The 20,677-nt window shown below is 43.8% G+C and overlaps 2 protein-coding genes across 3 annotated transcripts in view; both read right to left on the minus strand.

The window, feature by feature from the left end:
* LOC123762791 (uncharacterized) overlaps nt 1-17,439 on the minus strand; it is a 37,967-nt gene extending 20,528 nt beyond the window's left edge. Inside the window, exon 1 of the mRNA XM_069332097.1 lies at nt 17,300-17,439. Within this exon, the coding sequence (XP_069188198.1) occupies nt 17,300-17,439 (140 nt within the window). The remainder of the gene's footprint in view (nt 1-17,299) is intronic.
* The window catches only part of LOC123762694 (5-hydroxytryptamine receptor 2A), a 513,254-nt gene that overhangs the window by 102,885 nt on the left and 389,692 nt on the right, over nt 1-20,677 (minus strand). The window contains exon 1 of one of the 2 annotated variants that reach the window (XM_069332381.1): nt 7,603-7,655. The exons of the other annotated variant lie outside the window; for it this stretch is intronic. The gene's annotated coding sequence lies outside the window, so the exon portion shown is untranslated. Of the gene's footprint in view, nt 1-7,602; nt 7,656-20,677 lie in introns of those variants that run through there. 2 annotated transcript variants of the gene reach the window in all.

Genomic DNA, 20,677 nt, shown 5'->3' on the forward strand with positions numbered 1-20,677 from the left:
AATAAAAAATGTTCCACTGCGAAGCAGAGCTTTGACTCGCCAGGCTGAGAGGGTGGTGATATTGTTTTCTAGTTGCGTCTGTGTGTTCCTGTTGCGTCTGTGTGTCCCTGTTGCGTCTGTGTGTTCCTGTTGCGTCTGTGTGTCCCTGTTGCGTCTGTGTGTTCCTGTTGCGTCTGTGTGTCCCTGTTGCGTCTGTGTGTCCCTGTTGCGTCTGTGTGTTCCTGTTGCGTCTGTGTGTTCCTGTTGCGTCTGTGTGTCCCTGTTGCGTCTGTGTGTTCCTGTTGCGTCTGTGTGTCCCTGTTGCGTCTGTGTGTCCCTGTTGCGTCTGTGTGTCCCTGTTGCGTCTGTATGTTCCTGTTGCGTCTGTGTGTCCCTGTTGCGTCTGTGTGTTCCTGTTGCGTCTGTGTGTTCCTGTTGCGTCTGTGTGTCCCTGTTGCGTCTGTGTGTCCCTGTTGCGTCTGTGTGTCCCTGTTGCGTCTGTGTGTTCCTGTTGCGTCTGTGTGTCCCTGTTGCGTCTGTGTGTCCCTGTTGCGTATGTGTGTTCCTGTTGCGTCTGTGTGTCCCTGTTGCGTCTGTGTGTCCCTGTTGCGTCTGTGTGTCCCTGTTGCGTCTGTGTGTTCCTGTTGCGTCTGTGTGTCCCTGTTGCGTCTGTGTGTTCCTGTTGCGTCTGTGTGTTCCTGTTGCGTCTGTGTGTCCCTGTTGCGTCTGTGTGTCCCTGTTGCGTCTGTGTGTCCCTGTTGCGTCTGTGTGTTCCTGTTGCGTCTGTGTGTCCCTGTTGCGTCTGTGTGTCCCTGTTGCGTCTGTGTGTTCCTGTTGCGTCTGTGTGTCCCTGTTGCGTCTGTGTGTCCCTGTTGCGTCTGTGTGTCCCTGTTGCGTCTGTGTGTCCCTGTTGCGTCTGTGTGTCCCTGTTGCGTCTGTGTGTCCCTGTTGCGTCTGTGTGTTCCTGTTGCGTCTGTGTGTCCCTGTTGCGTCTGTGTGTTCCTGTTGCGTCTGTGTGTCCCTGTTGCGTCTGTGTGTTCCTGTTGCGTCTGTGTGTTCCTGTTGCGTCTGTGTGTCCCTGTTGCGTCTGTGTGTTCCTGTTGCGTCTGTGTGTCCCTGTTGCGTCTGTGTGTTCCTGTTGCGTCTGTGTGTCCCTGTTGCGTCTGTGTGTTCCTGTTGCGTCTGTGTGTTCCTGTTGCGTCTGTGTGTCCCTGTTGCGTCTGTGTGTCCCTGTTGCGTCTGTGTGTTCCTGTTGCGTCTGTGTGTCCCTGTTGCGTCTGTGTGTTCCTGTTGCGTCTGTGTGTCCCTGTTGCGTCTGTGTGTTCCTGTTGCGTCTGTGTGTTCCTGTTGCGTCTGTGTGTCCCTGTTGCGTCTGTGTGTTCCTGTTGCGTCTGTGTGTCCCTGTTGCGTCTGTGTGTTCCTGTTGCGTCTGTGTGTCCCTGTTGCGTCTGTGTGTTCCTGTTGCGTCTGTGTGTTCCTGTTGCGTCTGTGTGTCCCTGTTGCGTCTGTGTGTCCCTGTTGCGTCTGTGTGTTCCTGTTGCGTCTGTGTGTTCCTGTTGCGTCTGTGTGTCCCTGTTGCGTCTGTGTGTTCCTGTTGCGTCTGTGTGTTCCTGTTGCGTCTGTGTGTTCCTGTTGCGTCTGTGTGTTCCTGTTGCGTCTGTGTGTCCCTGTTGCGTCTGTGTGTTCCTGTTGCGTCTGTGTGTTCCTGTTGCGTCTGTGTGTCCCTGTTGCGTCTGTGTGTTCCTAATGCACTTGCGTCGTTCTGTTGCACCTGTGTCTTCTTATGACATTTTTGTTTATCTATTATATTTGAATCTTCCAGTTTTACACGTGTCTTCTTGTCACACCTGTGTCTCCATGTCACACCTGTGTCTCCATGTCACACCTGTGTCTCCATGTCACACCTGTGTCTCCATGTCACACCTGTGTCTCCATGTCACACCTGTGTCTCCATGTCACACCTGTGTCTCCATGTCACACCTGTGTCTCCATGTCACACCTGTGTCTCCATGTCACACCTGTGTCTCCATGTCACACCTGTGTCTCCATGTCACACCTGTGTCTCCCTGACACACCTGTGTCACCTTGAGGTACCTGTTCATTATCCTTGTCTTATTATACCTTTATGCGACGGAGGCTCTTCGCTCCCTCCGAGACAGCGAAGGTATATGTATACTATGTATCATGTATATGTATGCCCCTTATGTATACTAAGGGGCAATCATACATGATACATAATGCTTTTTACAAGTGACAAACATCTATATATATATATATATATATATATATATATATATATATATATATATATCTATATATATATATATATATATATATATATATATATATATATATATATATATATATATAGATATATATATATATATACATACACATATACACACACCGCCTGGATCTCTCATGATGCACGTGGCTATTGGCTGGGAGTCAGAGATATGAACCAATCAATGCGCTTCTCGACAGAAAGGAACGAATGGGAGTTGAATTATCCACTCCCGACTTGAGACTCACGGTTCCTATTGGCTAGGATGTATCTATGCGAACCAATTAACGATTCTTTTTGGTAATTTCCTCATCAATGGAATTTCTAATTTCACAAATAGTCCTCCCATGTTACAGAATACAGCAAAAGAGCGATGGGATATATTATAGAAAAAGTACATAAAACGATCCAATTACAACTTCATCTATGATTCAGGTATTAATTAAGGAGAGACACTTGGCGTCTGCGACAAAGGTCAGACACGAAAGGTCAGACCTTCCCTTCGACACGGAAGGTCAGACACGGAAGGTCAGACACGGAAGGTCAGACAATTAAGGTCAGACACGGAAGGTCAGACACGGAAGGTCAGACAATTAAGGTCAGACACGGAAGGTCAGACACGGAAGGCGATGCTTTGATAAAAAAGGTCTCAGGGTGACACAATCCCAAATGGACACGGATATATGCACCGACTGGTGAAGAAAGACCCCCCTCCAACCCTCCCTAATCGGTGTATATTCACTGTTATACTCTGTTCAGGGGTAAGAGATATATATATATACCTGTTGGTGGGACAGTATAAACTAGAGCGGCCGAGTTTATAACTGTCGTGGGGTTGATAAGCCTTCACCTCAACCCTAAATACCAATTAGCTTTACCACATGGGAGAGTCTGATTCTAATCCCCTCAGAACCTTTATTGCATTCAGTTATATAACCAATTTACGACTATTTATTAAATGCAAATAATATGTTAACAATATAGGTAGTTACAGAAGGCCTATGGGAGGACGTACCTGTTTGTATCTACCCAAAGTCATTCATGTATATATGTCTAACCTTCGCTTGAAACAACCTACGAGTCTCGCATCAATTATGTTACCGGGTAATTTGTTCCATAAATAAACAACCCAATTTTCAAACTAATATTTACCCAGAACTTTCCTGAAGCAAAATTTGTTCCAATTATTTGATCTTATTACACAACTGTTCCCTTCGAGGCTAACAGATGCCGGACGCTAACACGAATTTGGTTTTCCAAGTGACACGAACAGAGACGTAGACATCACGCACGCGAAAATATGAGCTTAAGGGCGCACAATCACACGCACATTGGTAGACTCTGACTACCAATGACTTTTGTCAGCCAGTCATGGTGTATTGGCGTTTGGAGCGCCAGGCTGTCTAAGGTTCGAATCCTTGAAGAGGAAGAGTTTTCCTGTTTATATATATATATATATATATATATATATATATATATATATATATATATATATATATATATATATATATATATATATATATCGCATTTGAATATATGAGGTGGATATAAAATATCCACCTCATCCCTTCCCTCGTCCTACCCCACTTATAATTCCCCCTCTCCCGCTTCAATAAGAACATCTATTAATAACTAGCTGTACCCGGCCACGCGTTGCTGTGGCTCAGCAACGCACATGCGTTGTGCACAACCATTCTCCCCTCCCCGGTTCTCCATCCCAATCATTCCGCATTCCCCCGTCCCATCGTCCTCCCCACCATCTCCCACTCCCTTGTCCTCTCTACCATTCCCTCCTCCCTTGTTCCCTCGTCCTTCCCACCATCCCTTCCCCCCTGTCCTATTGTCCTCACCTCCCCACCATTCTCCATTCCCCTAGCCCTTCGTCCCAACCATCCGCAACTCACTCGTCCCCTCGTCCTCCCCACCATATCCCACTCCCTCGTCCGAAGCATTCCCAAATGATTTGATGTTCCCATCAGAAAATTAGAAACATAAAATGATCTGATGTTCCCATCACTGAAATATTAAAAAAAGTTAAAAAACGAAATGGAAAACAATGAAAAAAATAAAAAATAAACTATACTCACGAAATGAATGGTATGGTAAACAGCACAGCTTAATTCCAATGCAAAGTCACACAAAATAATTAAATAAAAATATATAGAAATCTATGAAAATTCAATTTATGAATGAAATCGGAAACATTGAAATGGAATCGTAACATATTTAGTATAGCATGAGTTGCTCTAACGTGCAACAGATGGCACTGTTTAAAAAAAAAGCATGTTTTTGCCTGTCACAGGTGTGGCATCTATACGTATACTCACGAAATGAATGATATGGTAAACAATACAGCTCAATTCCAGTGCAATGTCACACAAAATAATTACATTTAAATGAAAATAAATCGATATCTGAACATTCAATTTGTCAATGCAATCGGAAACATTGAAATGGAATCATAACATATTTAGTATACCGTGTGTTGCTATTACATGCAATATATGTCACTGCTTTAAAAAAATATATTTTTGTCTGTCACAGGTATGGCATTTATATAGTAGGTATATAAAAACAAGTGTGTATTTGAATTGAACGTTGTGTCCAAATTTCTAAGCAATCGGTGAAAAACTTTGAGATTTCAGTGTGTGTTGCACTTCCAACAGATGGCGCTGTTTTAAAAAAAAAACATTTTTTTCCTGTCATAGTTAAGCCATGTATATAGTAAGTATATAAAAACATGCACCTATTTGAATGCAACGTTGTGTTAAAATTTCAAAGCAATCGGTAAAGAGGTTTCGAAGAATTCCCTTCACATGAAAAGCACATGAAAAAAAAACACATTTTTTTTAAAGCATTTTTCCCTATCACAGACGTGACATCGATATAGTATGTATATAAAAACCTGCTCGGATGCGAATGGAACATTGTGTGAAAATTTCAAAGCAATCGGTGAAGAACTTTCGGAGATTAGTGATTTTGAACAAACGAACATTTACATTTTATTTATATAGATAATAATTGCTGAAACAACGGTATGGGTCTTTCAGAAAATATATTATTACTATAAAAACCTCTAAGGGAAGTACACAATATATTTCACACTTGACTATGAAAATCGCATGAGGAGGGGGGGGGGGGTCTATAATTGCAAATATTTCTTCAAACACTTAACTTAGGCTTATCCTTACTAGCCTATGTCAGTCCCTTACTACAGCTCTTTCCACATACAAATTTGTGTGAGGCTAGCCCTTAACCTTGGATAGATAGAGCGACTGACTTACAGATTAAGGATGTATCATGAATAAAAACTTAACGATAAACATACACATCATTACGTCATTAAAGGAACCAAAAACAACGTTCTTGCCTAGTTACTCCCTCCAATCTTCCCTCACACCTTCCGCCCCTCCCTCCTTTTCTTTCCCCTCCCTCCCTCCCTCCTCTCTACGTCTCTCTTTTTCTCGCGCCGTTCGTCTTAATTGCGTTATGCTTAGTGCATTACTGCAGCCTGTTAGTAAAGACGGCTGAGAGGCCTTATAAGCCCTGGGTAATCACCTGCCTGTTAGCGTTTGTTTGGTAATTAATGGTTTGGTAATGGTTAAAAGTGCCAGGAACACTATAGGTGGGGTGGGAGGGGGGGGGCTCTAGGTCAGGTCGAGAGGGGGGGGGGATGGTGTTTATATTTTGTGCTATATAAGTGCTATATTTTGTGTAAATAAGGGCTATATTTTTTTTAGTGTAATTGCGTAATTTAAGGTGCCTAATTGAATTATTAGGTGATGAAGCACGTAACTTATAGGTCTTATTCTTCTTCACCTCATCCCAATAACCTCACCATCGTTCCCTCAGCCCATTCACCTCATCACCTTCACCCCTTCCTCGAGTACCTATCATGCAGCAAGACAATTTGATATTTACGGGCTATTCATGCCCTTCATGATTCATCTTCATCAATCATCAATCAATTTGTAATTATTCCAAATCTGCCTTTAACAATGTTAACAAGTTAACGAACGAGTTAACAACCCGCAACTCTTAGTGTCAGGCTAAATAAAACTTTGAATATGGACTTTGGAGAGTTAATTTTTACAACTTCCTTCTCAAGGTCGATAACAAGTATCTCTGGGAATGCTCATTATCTGCTGATGTAGACCTGACCAAATGTAAACTGTGTCAACAAAATTATTCGCACACCCTCCGTCACTATGTGATGGAGTGCGAAAAGATACGTGAATTCAGAGACAATTCTGTAACTAATGTTCCAGCAATGTGTAAATACTTCATTCAAAATGATCTGCTACCAGAAATTTAGCCAAATATCCCCAGTTTGCAAACTGTAGGTAGTAACAGAGTGATTGTAACCTATCCACCGCTGTCCACTGGATGGGGGGCGGTGTGCTGGACAAACATATCAATTGTGACACTAGCTCTCCACATATGTCAGTTGCTTAACTTAGAAACTGTACTTGTGGTCGATCTCGAAACCCATTTATGATGTGACGACTTATACTGAATTTTGTAACTAGCTCATCAAGATTGTAACTTGCTTAGCTAAATGAATTGTGGGGTTCAGTCCCTGAGCCCATTATGTGCCTCTGTAACCCTTTCCACTACCGCCCACAAGATGGGTATGGGGTGCATAATAAATGAGCTAAACTAACTTCTCAAGTGAAAAAAAATGTAAGGAAAATAGAGGAGATTCGTGCTAGAATCATTGATCTAACACATACACAATATATATATTATATATATATATATATATATATATATATATATATATATATATATATATATATATATATATAGAGAGAGAGAGAGAGAGAGAGAGAGAGAGTGTGTGTGTGTGTACACCATCACCGTTAAATATATATAAGAAACAGATAGGCTATTTCTACACCTATATACAAGGATATCCTTTCACTCAGGATATTAAACGTGTTCACGTGCAGAGTTCATCAATCCCCAGTATTTCTCCACTGCCCAGTAGCGTATCCAACCTTACTGGGAAGAACACCGGGGAGTTCACCTGTACGTGGGTCAGCCCAATGACAGTGTCACGAGGTGCCTGTACCCCCCACGACCACTCTCCAGCTACTCGCTGGCAGAGGACCTCAGCCACACGCTGAGCGGGGTCACAATACAGGGGTAGCGATCCCCTGGCAGCAGTCTCTAGCGACCAGCTAGCACCACTACTCAACAGGCAGTCGACAGACTGCCTGACGTCAGACTACCCTGTCGTCAGTCTCTCCCTTAAGCCAGTCCCTTAGGCACGTCGATCTCTTTCAACACTATGTAACTAGCAGCTACCACACTGCTTCAGAACGGCGGCGGCTTACGTGGTCGGTTTTCCAGGACGATGTCGAGAAATCGTGGCCTGCCCAAGATGAACTGCTGTCTCTATTACCGCTGCCCTCAGACGTCACCCTCTGTGGACACAAAAACGTCATCAATGACCTTGCCGGTACGGGTGACACTAGGAAATACCACTAACCCACTGAGGAGTTGACATTGTGCTCTGTAGCACACACTAGGTGGCGTTAGTCTTGATGCGTCACCTCACCAGAGGTCACTCACAACGACCCTTCTGGCTGACAAAGGCAGGAATCTTGAGCCATTTGCAGGTATTAGACAGCCACCACCAGATGGCATTGTCCACATTACGTCCGAACCCGTGGGGGTTTATAAAGCCGACTCCGAGATGGCGCTGACGTCACTACTCCCTACTCCGACGATGTTGTCGGGTTCGTAACAATATATATATATGTGTATATATATATATATGTGTGTGTGTGTGTGTGTGTGTGTGTGTGTGTGTGTGTGTGTGTGTGTGTGTGTGTGTGTGTAAATACACATATATTGACCATTCCTCTTCTTACTAACGCCTCAGTACTCATGAGTTTCAATACATTAGAACTATCCACCCGAAATAGCACACTGGAAATACCAAATGGAAATCTGGAACATGAGCCATATGGGTTTCTGGATAACGCTTTTTTAAACTGCCCATATCTGGACGCGGTCGGGATCAAACGGGCTGTTGTTACAGGCAATAAAAACTCTGACCCTGCAGTCCAATCCATTAACCAAACATTCTGTTTTTTTCCTCATATTTAGCAAACGGGAACACGTGAGCAAATTATGTAAATCTTGTGTCATTAACAGATTAGGGAAAGCATGATTTTTGTTTCTTCCGCTCTATGTTGGTTTATGTCTCATGTTCGTTCATGTCTTATGTTGGCTCATGTTTCATGCTGGTTTATGTCTCATGTTGGTTCATGTCTTATGTTGGTTTATGTCTCATGTTGGTTCATGTTTCATGTTGGTTCATGTTTCATGTTGGTTCATGTCTCATGTTGGTTCATGTCTCATGTTGGTTCATGTCTCATGTTGGTTCATGTCTCATGTTGGTTCATGTCTCATGTTGGTTCAGGTCTCATGTTGGTTCATGTCCCATGTTGGTCCATGTCTCATGTTGGTTCATGTCTCATGTTGGTTCATGTCTCATGTTGGTTCAGGTCTCATGTTGGTTCATGTCCCATGTTGGTCCATGTCTCATGTTGGTCCATGTCTCATGTTGGTTCATGTCTCATGTTGGTCCATGTCTCATGTTGGTTCAGGTCTCCTGTTGGTTCCTGTCCTACCCCGTCCACCCACCACAGATGGCGGTGGGACCAACCAAACACACGACAAAACTACGACGTTGCTTCAACGTTCGAACAGGTTGTAACAGCTAACAACTTGTAACAACTATCTAACACGTTGCGACAACGTCTAATACGACATAAAAGCCTAGTAACAAGATGTATACAAGTTGTAACAAGTTGTAACAATAGGGACCGTTACGTTGTGTGTGCATTTTCAGGTGAGGCTGCAGGTCCATTTATCTCGTACACTAAAGAATGGGGAGATACAGGAAATGAAGATAATTTCTAGTATTTTTCATAATTAGAAGGACCCGAGTGTCGCTCTCTCTCTCTCTCTGTCTCTGTCTCTGTCTCTCTCTCTCTCTCTCTCTCTTCTCATGTTCAGAGGGACGGGGGGGGGGGGGGGAAGGAATGGCGCCAAACCACTTGGACTGGACGGTACAACGACGGTCTCGCTTCATGCAGGGCGGCGTTCAATCCCAGACCGTCCAAGTGGTTGGGCGCCATTCCTTCCCCCCGTCCAAACCCAAATTCTTATCCTGACCCCCCTTCCCAGTGCTGTATAGTCGCAATGGCTTGGCGCTTTTCCCCTAATAGTTCCCTTCCCCTTCTTCCCCTCCCACCTTTTTTTTTACACAGGTGGGTACAGGAACAGACGACTTAATTCTGACTCCTATTAGCAGGATAAGACCTTTCCCTCTCTCCCTATAGCTCATGGTAATCCGTAGCCACTGGTTGGCCTTAGAACATGACTCACTAATTTGTTAACAACCAGGTGCCCAATTACTGCTGGGTGAACAGGCGAGAACATTTAAGGACTGCTGGCCAGACAATCCTCCCTGGCTTCGACTCGACCTCAGACCCAATCACATGCGAGGCTCTGAGGTCGAGCTCTGGGCTCTCTCTCTTTCTCTCTCTGTCTCCTCCCCCTTCTCCCTCCCTTCCCTCCCTTTTCCACTCTCTCTCCCCTCCCACCCACTCTGTTGCCTCTACCCGTCTCTCTCTCTCTTTGTCTGCCTCTCCCTCCTCCAGTTTCCCTCTTCCTCTCCCAGTTTTCCTCTCCTCTCTCTCTCTCTCTCTCTCTCTCTCTCTCTCTCTCTCTCTCTCTCTCTCTCTCTCTCTCTCTCTCTCTCTCTCTCTCTCTCTCTCTCACTCCTTGTCTGCCTCTCCTACAGTCTCACGATGACACAATACAAATTGCAACTACTGGTACTCTAATTGCAACAAAGGCTACCCAAATTCCCGGTCGTGGTCAGGACGTTTAAGTCTTGAGATGATTAATGCCGTAGCATTAAACTTTCTATCGCAACATTTAAGGAGAAGGCAGAAAGAGAAGTCAGAAAGGGGTAGAGATCCGGAGGTGGTGGCGATAGTGAAGCAGAGGGTTAGAGGGGTCCTAGAGAGGGGTTTTAGCGAAGTTCGGAGGGACTGACAAAAGCGTGGAGGGATTAAGAGAAATACGAGGGTGAGGGCCACGCACGAGTGTGTTAGAGAGATAACCCAAAGGGCGAGGAGATGGGGAGACGTGTCCAGATGGATGAGAAGTAATGGACAGAGGTCCGGAGGCGTGGCAAGAAAAGGTGAGATTCGGAAGGGTGGGAAAAGAAAGAGGTCCGGACAGGTCCTGGCACACCTACGTCTCTTCCAGAGTCCCATTTGGCACTCTTGCTTATCTCCAGGTTCCACCCCTCGTAGAGAGCTTGATTGTCCTCCCTTTCCTCCCATCGTGAGCTCTCGGCGGCTCAACTTCCCACCGTCCTCAGCTCCATCCCAAGCTTTCTTAAACGTTATTATTTTCTGTGAGAAATATGTTACGAGTGGAGTCTTATCAACAAGCGGGAGGGATGTGAGGATCTCCTGGAGAAAGAGGACAAAGGATTAGGAGGAGGAGGACAAGGGTGAGGATTGGTTGGAGGAGGAAGAGGATTAGCAGTACCACACGCAGGGTCCACAGTGCGGGGCTGTGTGTGGTGGACTACACATCGTGAGCAATATGTCTCAGGCCCTGAGGGCAAACATTACCTTGGGGGAAATATTCTCGTCTCGACTATCCGGACGAGGCAGCCGGCCAGGCTCTCCTCCATCCGGGTGTCACGCCGTCCACCTTGTTATGAAAGTGGCCTCGTTATTCCGGCGTCTCAGAGATCACTCGCAAGTTTGGCACCACTGGTGTACGAGATGCTCAGCTCTCTCGCACGGCACCCGGGGAAGACATTTTCTATGATTGCATATATATTGCGATTCATTATCATCTTAATGACAAAGATAGATATATGCAAGTATCTTGAAGTGAAAATGTCACAGTAACGAGTACGGAACACCAAACACACATATATGAATACATCATTTTTTTTAAATTCGTTCTGGGACGTCGAATTCATTGGGCAGCGTCACTCATCTTGAGAGTGAATATATCGCCATAGTGACAGTTTTGGGCAGTGTGGCACTTGCTGTGAGTGCAGCCCGTTCTCGCGAGCGTTTCCAACGCCAAGAAACAGTCGTACTAAAGTGCCTTATCCTACCCTACCAGTCGACCCACGAACAGAAGACGGGATATTACGTCAAATTCACGAGCCGCGACCATTTCCACGTACGACAGTTTTTGGCCATAGGTAAAGTAAGTATACGTCAAAATGCGACGTGCTGTCAGGACGATGGGATGCTGAACAATACCAACATAGCAGCATGTTCAACACCTCCCTATTAGGAAGAAACCCCGCTGGGGTGTTCATCTCGTCACTGCCCTCAGACGCAACCTGAACTAAACTGTCTCAAGTGAACAGGTTATCAAATAAGAAGAATTACATTAATCATCCCTTTAAACTTACGTTACTTTGCGGGTATAGACGTCATACTAACGGCAGGTCTGGAGCAGCAAAAAGGCTGTAAATATGAATGATGTTTTTCAAAAAACGAATGAGGAAAAAGCAGGCATTGAAGACTATGCCTCTTCAACGCAGAGCTAACTGCCATTGTTATGGCATTAAAATGCATAGAAGGAAACAAAGGATCTACATTGATTCAAAAGCCGCACTACAAAGTCCTAGAAAAACAGAAAACCAGGCAGACATTCGAAGGACAGTGGCTGAAATTACCACAGCTGTAAAAATATTAACCAATCAAGGAAGCGTAATCATGTTCCCGCGGATTTCCTCCCACGCTGGAATCTGTGGAAACGAACGAGATGATGTGCTGGATGCTGAGGGAGCAATGAGACCTTCAAGCAGGTCGGCGTTTAATCCCCGACTGTCCAAGTGGTTGGGCATCATTCCTTCTCTCCCGTCCCGTCCCAAATCCTTAACCTGATCCCTTCCCAGTGCTATATAGTCGTAACGGCGTGGCGCTTTTTCCTGATAATTTCCTCCCCTCTTCTACAAGTTAAGGCCTCACCGTCACTAGATATATCACCAGACAACATCACCGTCACTAGATATATCACCAGACAACATCACCGTCACTAGATATATCACCAGACAACATCACCGTCACTAGATATATCACCAGACAACATCACCGTCACTAGATATATCACCAGGCAACATCACCGTCACTAGATATATCACCAGACAACATCACCGTCACTAGATATATCACCAGGCAACATCACCTTCACTAGATATATCACCAGGCAACATCACCGTCACTAGATATATCACCAGGCAACATCACCGTCACTAGATATATCACCAGGCAACATCACCGTCAGGAGATGACTGAAGAAAGATGGATAAAAGATTGTGAATCTAAGTATCTCTAAACGTGCCAGACCATCAGAACTGGATGGATTGAAACACTTGACAAAGGTTCGAAACTACAACCTTGCCTCAGTATAGGCTCGTAAAGGCGGCGGTCACCCCCAAGGACCCATTCTGCAATTTTAACGCACTGCGGACTCAAAACTGGTATTATTTGGTTCTCAAATAAGCGTTAATATTATGTGAAAATAATTATATACACTTGAAAATATATGTTATGTAATATATACTCGTCCATCCGCTGGCCGACCCCAAAGGTGTATTCATTTGAATGTATTGTGCACTAAAAACTCAGATTACCTCAAATAAAAAAATATATATACTCTGCGAACCGGCAAAGTTAAAGTCAGATCTGGCATCATTAGTTAATGACCTTGAAACAGTTTTAGCGTTTTGAACGTTCTCCATATTTTTTTTTCGGGGGGGAGGGGGGGGGGAAGGGATTGAGGGTTGACGGGGGGGGGGGGGGGGATAATTGGCAAGTCTGATGTACACTGGACCAAAACATCACAAATGCAGCAACAGATCGTCAGTGAAGAAACAGGTCGTTAGTGAATCAACGAATTCAACGTTTCAAAACAGATCATACATGGCCAGCAGGTGATCAGTGAACAAGCAGGTTAATATCCACAAGTCCCTTCAATCCCCCCCCCCATGCATGCCAAATGCAGTCTTAAGGAATTGGTTGTTTATACCGAGGTTATGATTATCAACGTTAATCATCCGGCTCGTTAACCCTCGCTAATTGCCCTCAAGAGGCACGTGAGATTATTGAACGCTAACACAGGAATTATGTGTGAGAGCAAGAGAGTGAGAGAGAGAGAGAGAGAGAGAGAGAGAGAGAGAGAGAGAGAGAGAGAGAGAGAGAGAGAGAGAGAGAGAGAGAGAGAGAGAGAGAGAGAGAGAGAGCCAGGCGGGGGGGGGGGGGGGTACGGGTACCTGGTGGGGTGGGCGTACAGGTCCCTGATGGGTTACAGATAACTACAGAGGTACAAGGACCTGGCGGGGTTCAGGGACCCAGTGTAGTGCAGGAACCTAGTGTGGTAGACGGACATGGTGGTGCTGGGGTCAAGGCCTCTCAACCTCTGAAGGGTTGTAAAGGTCTCAACAACAGCCTACTGACCAACCACCAATGAACACCAACAACAGTAAAAACGTGACCTTCCTGCCAAGACAACCGTCAGTACTCACCTGCTACTGCTGCTGCTGCTACAGCTACTGCTACAGCTGCTGCTACAGCTACTGCTGCTGCTGCTGCTGCTACAGCTGCTGCTAGCGTACACACACCCCGCCCCCCCCCCACACACTCCCCTACAACACACCTAAACTGGGAGAAGGCCACTCTAGCTGACCTGGATAAGTTGAAGTGCCTGCTTATCAGAAAACTTGATATAATGCTCAGATCCCAACCGATGTAATAGCCTGCAATAATCTTGAGAGTAACTTGCATCAAGACAGTCTCAATTACTTTTGTTTACATCTCTCATGTTAGTGTTAGTCAGGGTAGAGGAGGAGAGGATTCCTCTCAAGACAAACAGAAGCGGTAGTATGCACGGATGGAATAATCATGTTAATTTATTTCCACATAGACCAATCTTTTGGCATGATCTATGGGAAGAATGCCGGGTGCCCCAGAGACGGCTGACCACCCAAGATCATATATATATATATATATATATATATATATATATATATATATATATATATATATATATATATATATATATATATATATATATATATATATATATGTATATATATATATATATATATATATATATATATATATATATATATATATATATATATATATACATATATTGTTTTCCTTAACAATAAATAACATGAGATAAAAATAATGTAAATTAATATTATACCTTCTTAGAAAAAAGTTCCCAACACGAATGACGGAGGTATTAACAAAATTATGTGGTATGATGCAACCATTCATTAGCCATTGCTTGCACCAGTAACAATTGGAGAGCCCCGCCTGGAGCATTATATCGCCGACAGACACTGTTCATTATACTCACCTGAAGCACGCTAACGTTCCAGATTTTTGTTGGTCATTTTTAAACACATTTTTTTGGTGTATTTTCTCTTTTTCTTTTTCAAATATAAATTCGTGTGTTATAACAGAGACACGAATACGTATGCATATTATCATACATGCTAAATAATTCCGAAGTGGAAAGGTGGGCTTAGAAAACTATTACTCGATTATGTAAACGCTTCAAGCTGAGTACATTACATTACACTTTAAGCTGAGTACAACTAGGCAACTTACTGAGCACACACAAACACGTCCACACATATACACACTTAAAACATATGTACATTCGCACACAGACACACAAACATACACAGACAAGATTACACAGGCCCTCGCGGCCGAGTAGACAGCGCTATGGGACCGTAATCCGGGGTGTCGTGTTCGGTTGCTGGCTGAGGCAGAAACAAATGGGCCGTGTTTCTGTTCACCTTGTAGTAAACAGGTATCATCTGCATCTTATGGATGTGTTGGTAGTGGTGCTGGTGTGTGTACTCACCTAGTTGTGTTTGCGGGGGTTGAGTTCTGGCTCTTTGGTCCCGCCTCTCAACTGGATTTGTGTGTGTGTGTGTGTACTCACCTAATTGTACTCACCTAATTGTGCTTGCGGGGGTTGAGCTCTGGCTCTTTGGTCCCGCCTCTCAACCGTCAATCAACTGGAGTACAGATTCCTGAGCCTATTGGGCTCTATCATATCTACATTTAAAACTGTGTATGGAGTCAGCCTCCACCACATCACTTCCTAATGCATTCCATTTACTAACTACTCTGACACTGAAAAAGTTCTTTCTAACGTCTCTGTGGCTCATTTGGGTACTCAGCTTCCACCTGTGTCCCCTTGTTCGCGTCCCACCAGTGTTGAATAGTTCATCCTTGTTTACAAGGATGAACTTGTGTGTGTGTGTGTGTGTGTGTGTGTGTGTGTGTGTGTGTGTGTGTGTGTGTGTGTGTGTGTGTGTGTGTGTGTGTGTGTGTGTGTGAGAGAGAGAGAGAGAGAGAAAGAGAAATATATGTACTAAATATAATACAGGAAAAATAGATCGGAAGTCAGTACATTAGACAGTCGACGGCTAGAAAGGCGGGGTCCGATAGGTACAACAACTCGATCCACCGTGCACAAATAGTAAATACACACTTCCGTACACCCCCTTGCAACCCTTCTCTCTCACCCTGTTATGTCTCTCTCTCAACTCAACCATTATTCCTCTTTCTTGAGGAATAATAGATGAGATGAGGTAAGAAAACATTAATTGGAACGGGATGAGACTAAGGCTGTTAGATCCATCTCAAATGTGTAAAAGGAAGAAGCAAAAACTCATTCACTTTCTATGGAGTATAATGAATCATTGGAGACAGGAGAACAGGTAGAAAATAGGAAGACAGTGTGTGTCAGAATACATGAAGGAAGAGAGATAGAAGTCAGCAAACTACAGGCCCTTAGCCTCATCTTATACCCCATGCAAGGTAACGGAGAAGACAATAAGAGGCTTGTTGCCCACCTGTATAAAATATATAATATAATGCATCTTAATAAGCACAGGTAAAAGCTTCTTTTCTTCACTATGGCACAACTGTCAGCAGGTGACTTTTTTGTGGAGTCTTTTGCTATATCTCTGATCTATCCCCTATTCTCTATCCTCGTGTATTCCCATATTCTTGATATCTGGATATCCCCATATTCTCCTCAACAAATTCTTTACCAATATTACCACATTCTTTATTTTCTCCAGAGTACACGGCTCCTAAATTTTTATACCAAGTCACGAGATGTGAACACAATATAACTCAAAAAGCCCACAAAATATATTACTGATATTACGTTAATTTGAAAAATACAATAATAGTGGAACAATTAGTTAGCTTTTAATATATTACCCTCCTATTAATATTGGTAATTAGAGGATAGGCATTGCAACTCATAAGAAAATCCGATTAATTCTGATTATATTTTAATTGTGATGATTATTTTGTAATTGCCCTATTACCTATGATTTTCCTATATTAGCCACATGGATGACGTCATTTGTGTTTAAGGGTTAAAAAGACGGAGTTTGAGGCATTAGTCAGCTTTCCTCCAGCTAAAATATTATTACTATAACCTCCAGGTTGATGCTTTCTGACTGTTACCATTAATAGTGCAGGAGCTACTGACGTTAAGGACAAACTTATTCTCGACCAAACATCACAGATGGTGAGAGGAGAGAGAGAGAGAGAGAGAGAGAGAGAGAGAGAGAGAGAGAGAGGAGAGAGAGACTAATATATCATTAAGGTCTCGCCTGATACAGTAGTTCTAACCCATGCCCTCTCATCGTGCCTCTGAAGATGCTAAACATTGCGTCGTTGAAACATTTTGCCAAAAAAGTTTAAATATCTGGTATGTGATGATCATGCAGCCCCGTCCCTCTCGAGTTGTCACAACGGACATAAAATAGCGTAGTAAAACACCTGAACCTAACCTAACCAAACCGATGAACTCACGTACAGAAAACGTATATGAGCCGCTTTGATTCATTGTACATCATACTATTGTCCATTGGGGGATTTAGACGTCAACATGCGAGGTGCCGTTGACAGGTTGGATCACCTCTGTCTCTTCTTCAGCGTCGAAGTGTCCTCAGCAGCCTCTCCATGCTCTCGAGGACTGTTGTTCCAGGGATGAGACGTGTAGCACACCTCTGGAGCCACTCCGGCTCTATTGTAGCAGATCTTGTTCTGTGGAGTCATGTTCTGCCGCTTGTCGATGGTGTGTGTATACCCACCGTCTTGAAGGCTTCATTGACCAGGTGCCTGAAGGCTTCATTGACCAGGTGCCTGAAGGCTTCATCGTCTAGTGGCACACCTTTGAACCTTCTCCAGCTTCGTCTTATGCTTGACAAGGTGTGGATTCCATACTGAAGCCGCATACTCCAGGATTGGTCTTACATATGTGGTATTCAAGGTTATAAATGTTCCCTTACAGGTACGAACCAACAGGAGACTCGCTGTCTCCTGTTGGTTCGGTACTCCCTTATCCATGTGTACCTTCCCTTTTATTCCTGCCTGTATCTCCAGCTTGTGCACTAGTCTCATTTGGGATACCGTGTCAAAAGACTTTTTGGCAATCTAAAAATATGCAGTCTGTCAACCCTTCTCTTTTTGCCTGATTTTTGTCGCTTGTCATAGAATTCAATTAATCCTGTGAGGCAAGACTTGCCAGCCCTGAATCCATGCTGGTGATGTGTTACAAGTCTTCGATGTCTTTTGCTCCAGATGTTCTACTAGTTTTTTTTTCGCACAATCTTTTCTATTATCTTGCATGGCATGGAAGGTAGGGATACTGGCCTGTAATTCAGTGCCTCCTGTCTATCACCCTTCTTGTATATCGGGACTACATTAGCTGTCTTCCAAATTTTTGGCAGTTCTCCTGTTACCAGTGATTTGTTATACAGCATTGAGAGTGGCTGACACAGAGCTTCTGCTCTTTTTTGTTTTTAGAATCCACGGTGAGATTCCGTCCGGGCCTACAGCCTTTGCCACATTCAATTCAAGCAAATAGTTCCCGAACAAACAGGAAATGCAATTGCATTTGTGCAAATGTTCGTGCAAATACACAAACTGTGTGTGTGTGTGTGTGTGTGTGTGTGTGTTTAGATAACGTACGGGGCAATACATTAAAACGGAGCATCATAACTCTTCTCTCAGCTTGTGAGGAAAGAAAAATGAGTCTGGTGAAAAATATGCCTGGCCAGTAAAGACTCGTTGGCCATTAATAGCGAGCAGATGCTAATCTATGCATGCTTGGAGGGCAGAGCAGCAGCAGAGGCAGCAGAAGCAGTTAAAGTGGGGTGATCCTCCCTGATGCAGGTGGAATATGGTGGTAGTCCCCAGTGCTGCAGTGTGGTAGAAGCGGTGGTTGTCCACCGTGATGCAGGTGGAATATGGTGGTAGTCCCCAGTGCTGCAGTGTGGTAGAAGCGGTGGTTGTCCACCGTGATGCAGGTGGAATATGGTGGTAGTCCCCAGTGCTGGCAGTGTGGTAGAAGCGGTGGTTGTCCACCGTGATGCAGGTGGAATATGGTGGTAGTCCCCAGTGCTGCAGTGTGGTAGAAGCGTGGTTGTCCACCGTGATGCAGGTGGAATATGGTGGTAGTCCCCAGTGCTGCAGTGTGGTAGAAGCGGTGGTTGTCCACCGTGATGCAGGTGGAATATGTTCAAGTAAAACAAACTTACAACTCACATATTTGTGAAAACATCACACAATGTATTCAGGACAGTTCCCGCAAGTCCGACAATCGCTCGCAATCAAAGTTTCCAAATGTTTTGTGACAGGCGGTTTTGTTTTCGTTTTTTTGGACAATAGAATCGTATCAGGAGACCCTGAGAGAGAGAGAGAGAGAGAGAGAGAGAGAGAGAGAGAGAGAGAGAGAGAGAGAGAGAGAGAGAGAGAGAGAGAGAGAGACCTGCACATCTTTTTAGTCTGCTCTCTGTTGGGTGGAACGTGAGCTAATTTCCAGTATTAAAAAATTGACGTAAGATTAACTCGGCTCAGCTTCCCACCGACGATACCCTTAGATACGGGTTTAGTAAGATGACTACCTAACTAACCACTGAAATCAAAATTAAACGAACACAAAAATATTTACAATGGAGAAAAACAATTTATAAACATCACATTATTGTGATTCCTTTGTGTTCTGAAGTGAGCATTTGGTGTAAAACTCCATTATCCACACCAGAGTACAGGCGAGCTGTTCGTAAAACCTGATTGTGCTCCCAGTTGGACCCTCCTGCCACCCCCTTAGGGGACTCGGTAGAGTCCCTGGCTGAATAGCTTTTGTCCTATCACGGCCTAGTAGGTTAAGGCGTGCATGTGTTACTCCCCAGGACGCTGGTTCAAATCCCCGCATTGCTGGGATTGGTTTTATGGTTTATCTCAGAAACTGGTTTTCTCAGAATAATACTTGCTATAATCACTGTGTTAAGAAGAAATATAGTTTTGCTAGGAAAGCAAGATAAAATATAAAATTATAATTAGGATAATTAGCGATCCAAAAAACATTTAGTTGAAACGTGATATTGGTAACATAACAAGATACAGTGATCTATCCGAACTGAACTATTTAGGAAAGGATTGTAGCTAAGCTGACTACATATGTTAGGATTACAGGCAAAATTGGCCATATATGTCAGACCATACTACATATGCCTGGACAACAAACAAACCTGCCTACATACCTCAGACTAACAAGGGTGAATTGTCTGAGACAACAAGTAAAGGCAGCAGAGATTTCTACTTTACCATTCGATAAAGAAATTAGTTAAAAAATGCCTTCCTTGAAATATGATGTTGTGAAATAAAATTTGCAACCTTACGTCATGGATAAGTGTCTGGTAAGAAAGTACAGAGAGAAAGTACAGTTCTGACTTTACTTTCATCTTCTACTTCTTCTACTATTTCTACTATACTTGCACTCCTCTCGCTGCAACTTGCACGACTTTGGCCCGCCTGTAAGTGTAAGTGTATAAACATTAACCCACTCTGACCCATCTTGCAAGTGTATGCAAGTTTTGGCCATCTTGCAAGTGTATGCAAGTTTTGGCCATCTTGCAAGTGTATGTAAGCTTTGGCTATTTTCAAGTGTATGTAAGCTTTGGCCATCTTGCAAATGTATGTAAGCTTTGGCCATCTTGCAAGTGTATGTAAGCTTTGGCCATCTTGCAAGTGTATGTAAGCTTTGGCCATCTTGCAAGTGTATGTAAGCTTTGGCCATCTTGCAAGTGTATGTAAGCTTTGGCCATCTTGCAAGTGTATGTAAGCTTTGACCATCTTGCAAGTGTATGTAATCTTTGACCATCTTGCAAGTGTATGTAATCTTTGACCATCTTGCAAGTGTATGTAATCTTTGACCATCTTGCAAGTGTATGTAATCTTTGACCATCTTGCAAGTGTATGTAAGCTTTGACCATCTTGCAAGCTTGAACTT

Source organism: Procambarus clarkii, chromosome 27 (assembly GCF_040958095.1).
Source record: "Procambarus clarkii isolate CNS0578487 chromosome 27, FALCON_Pclarkii_2.0, whole genome shotgun sequence".
NCBI lineage: Eukaryota > Metazoa > Arthropoda > Malacostraca > Decapoda > Cambaridae > Procambarus > Procambarus clarkii.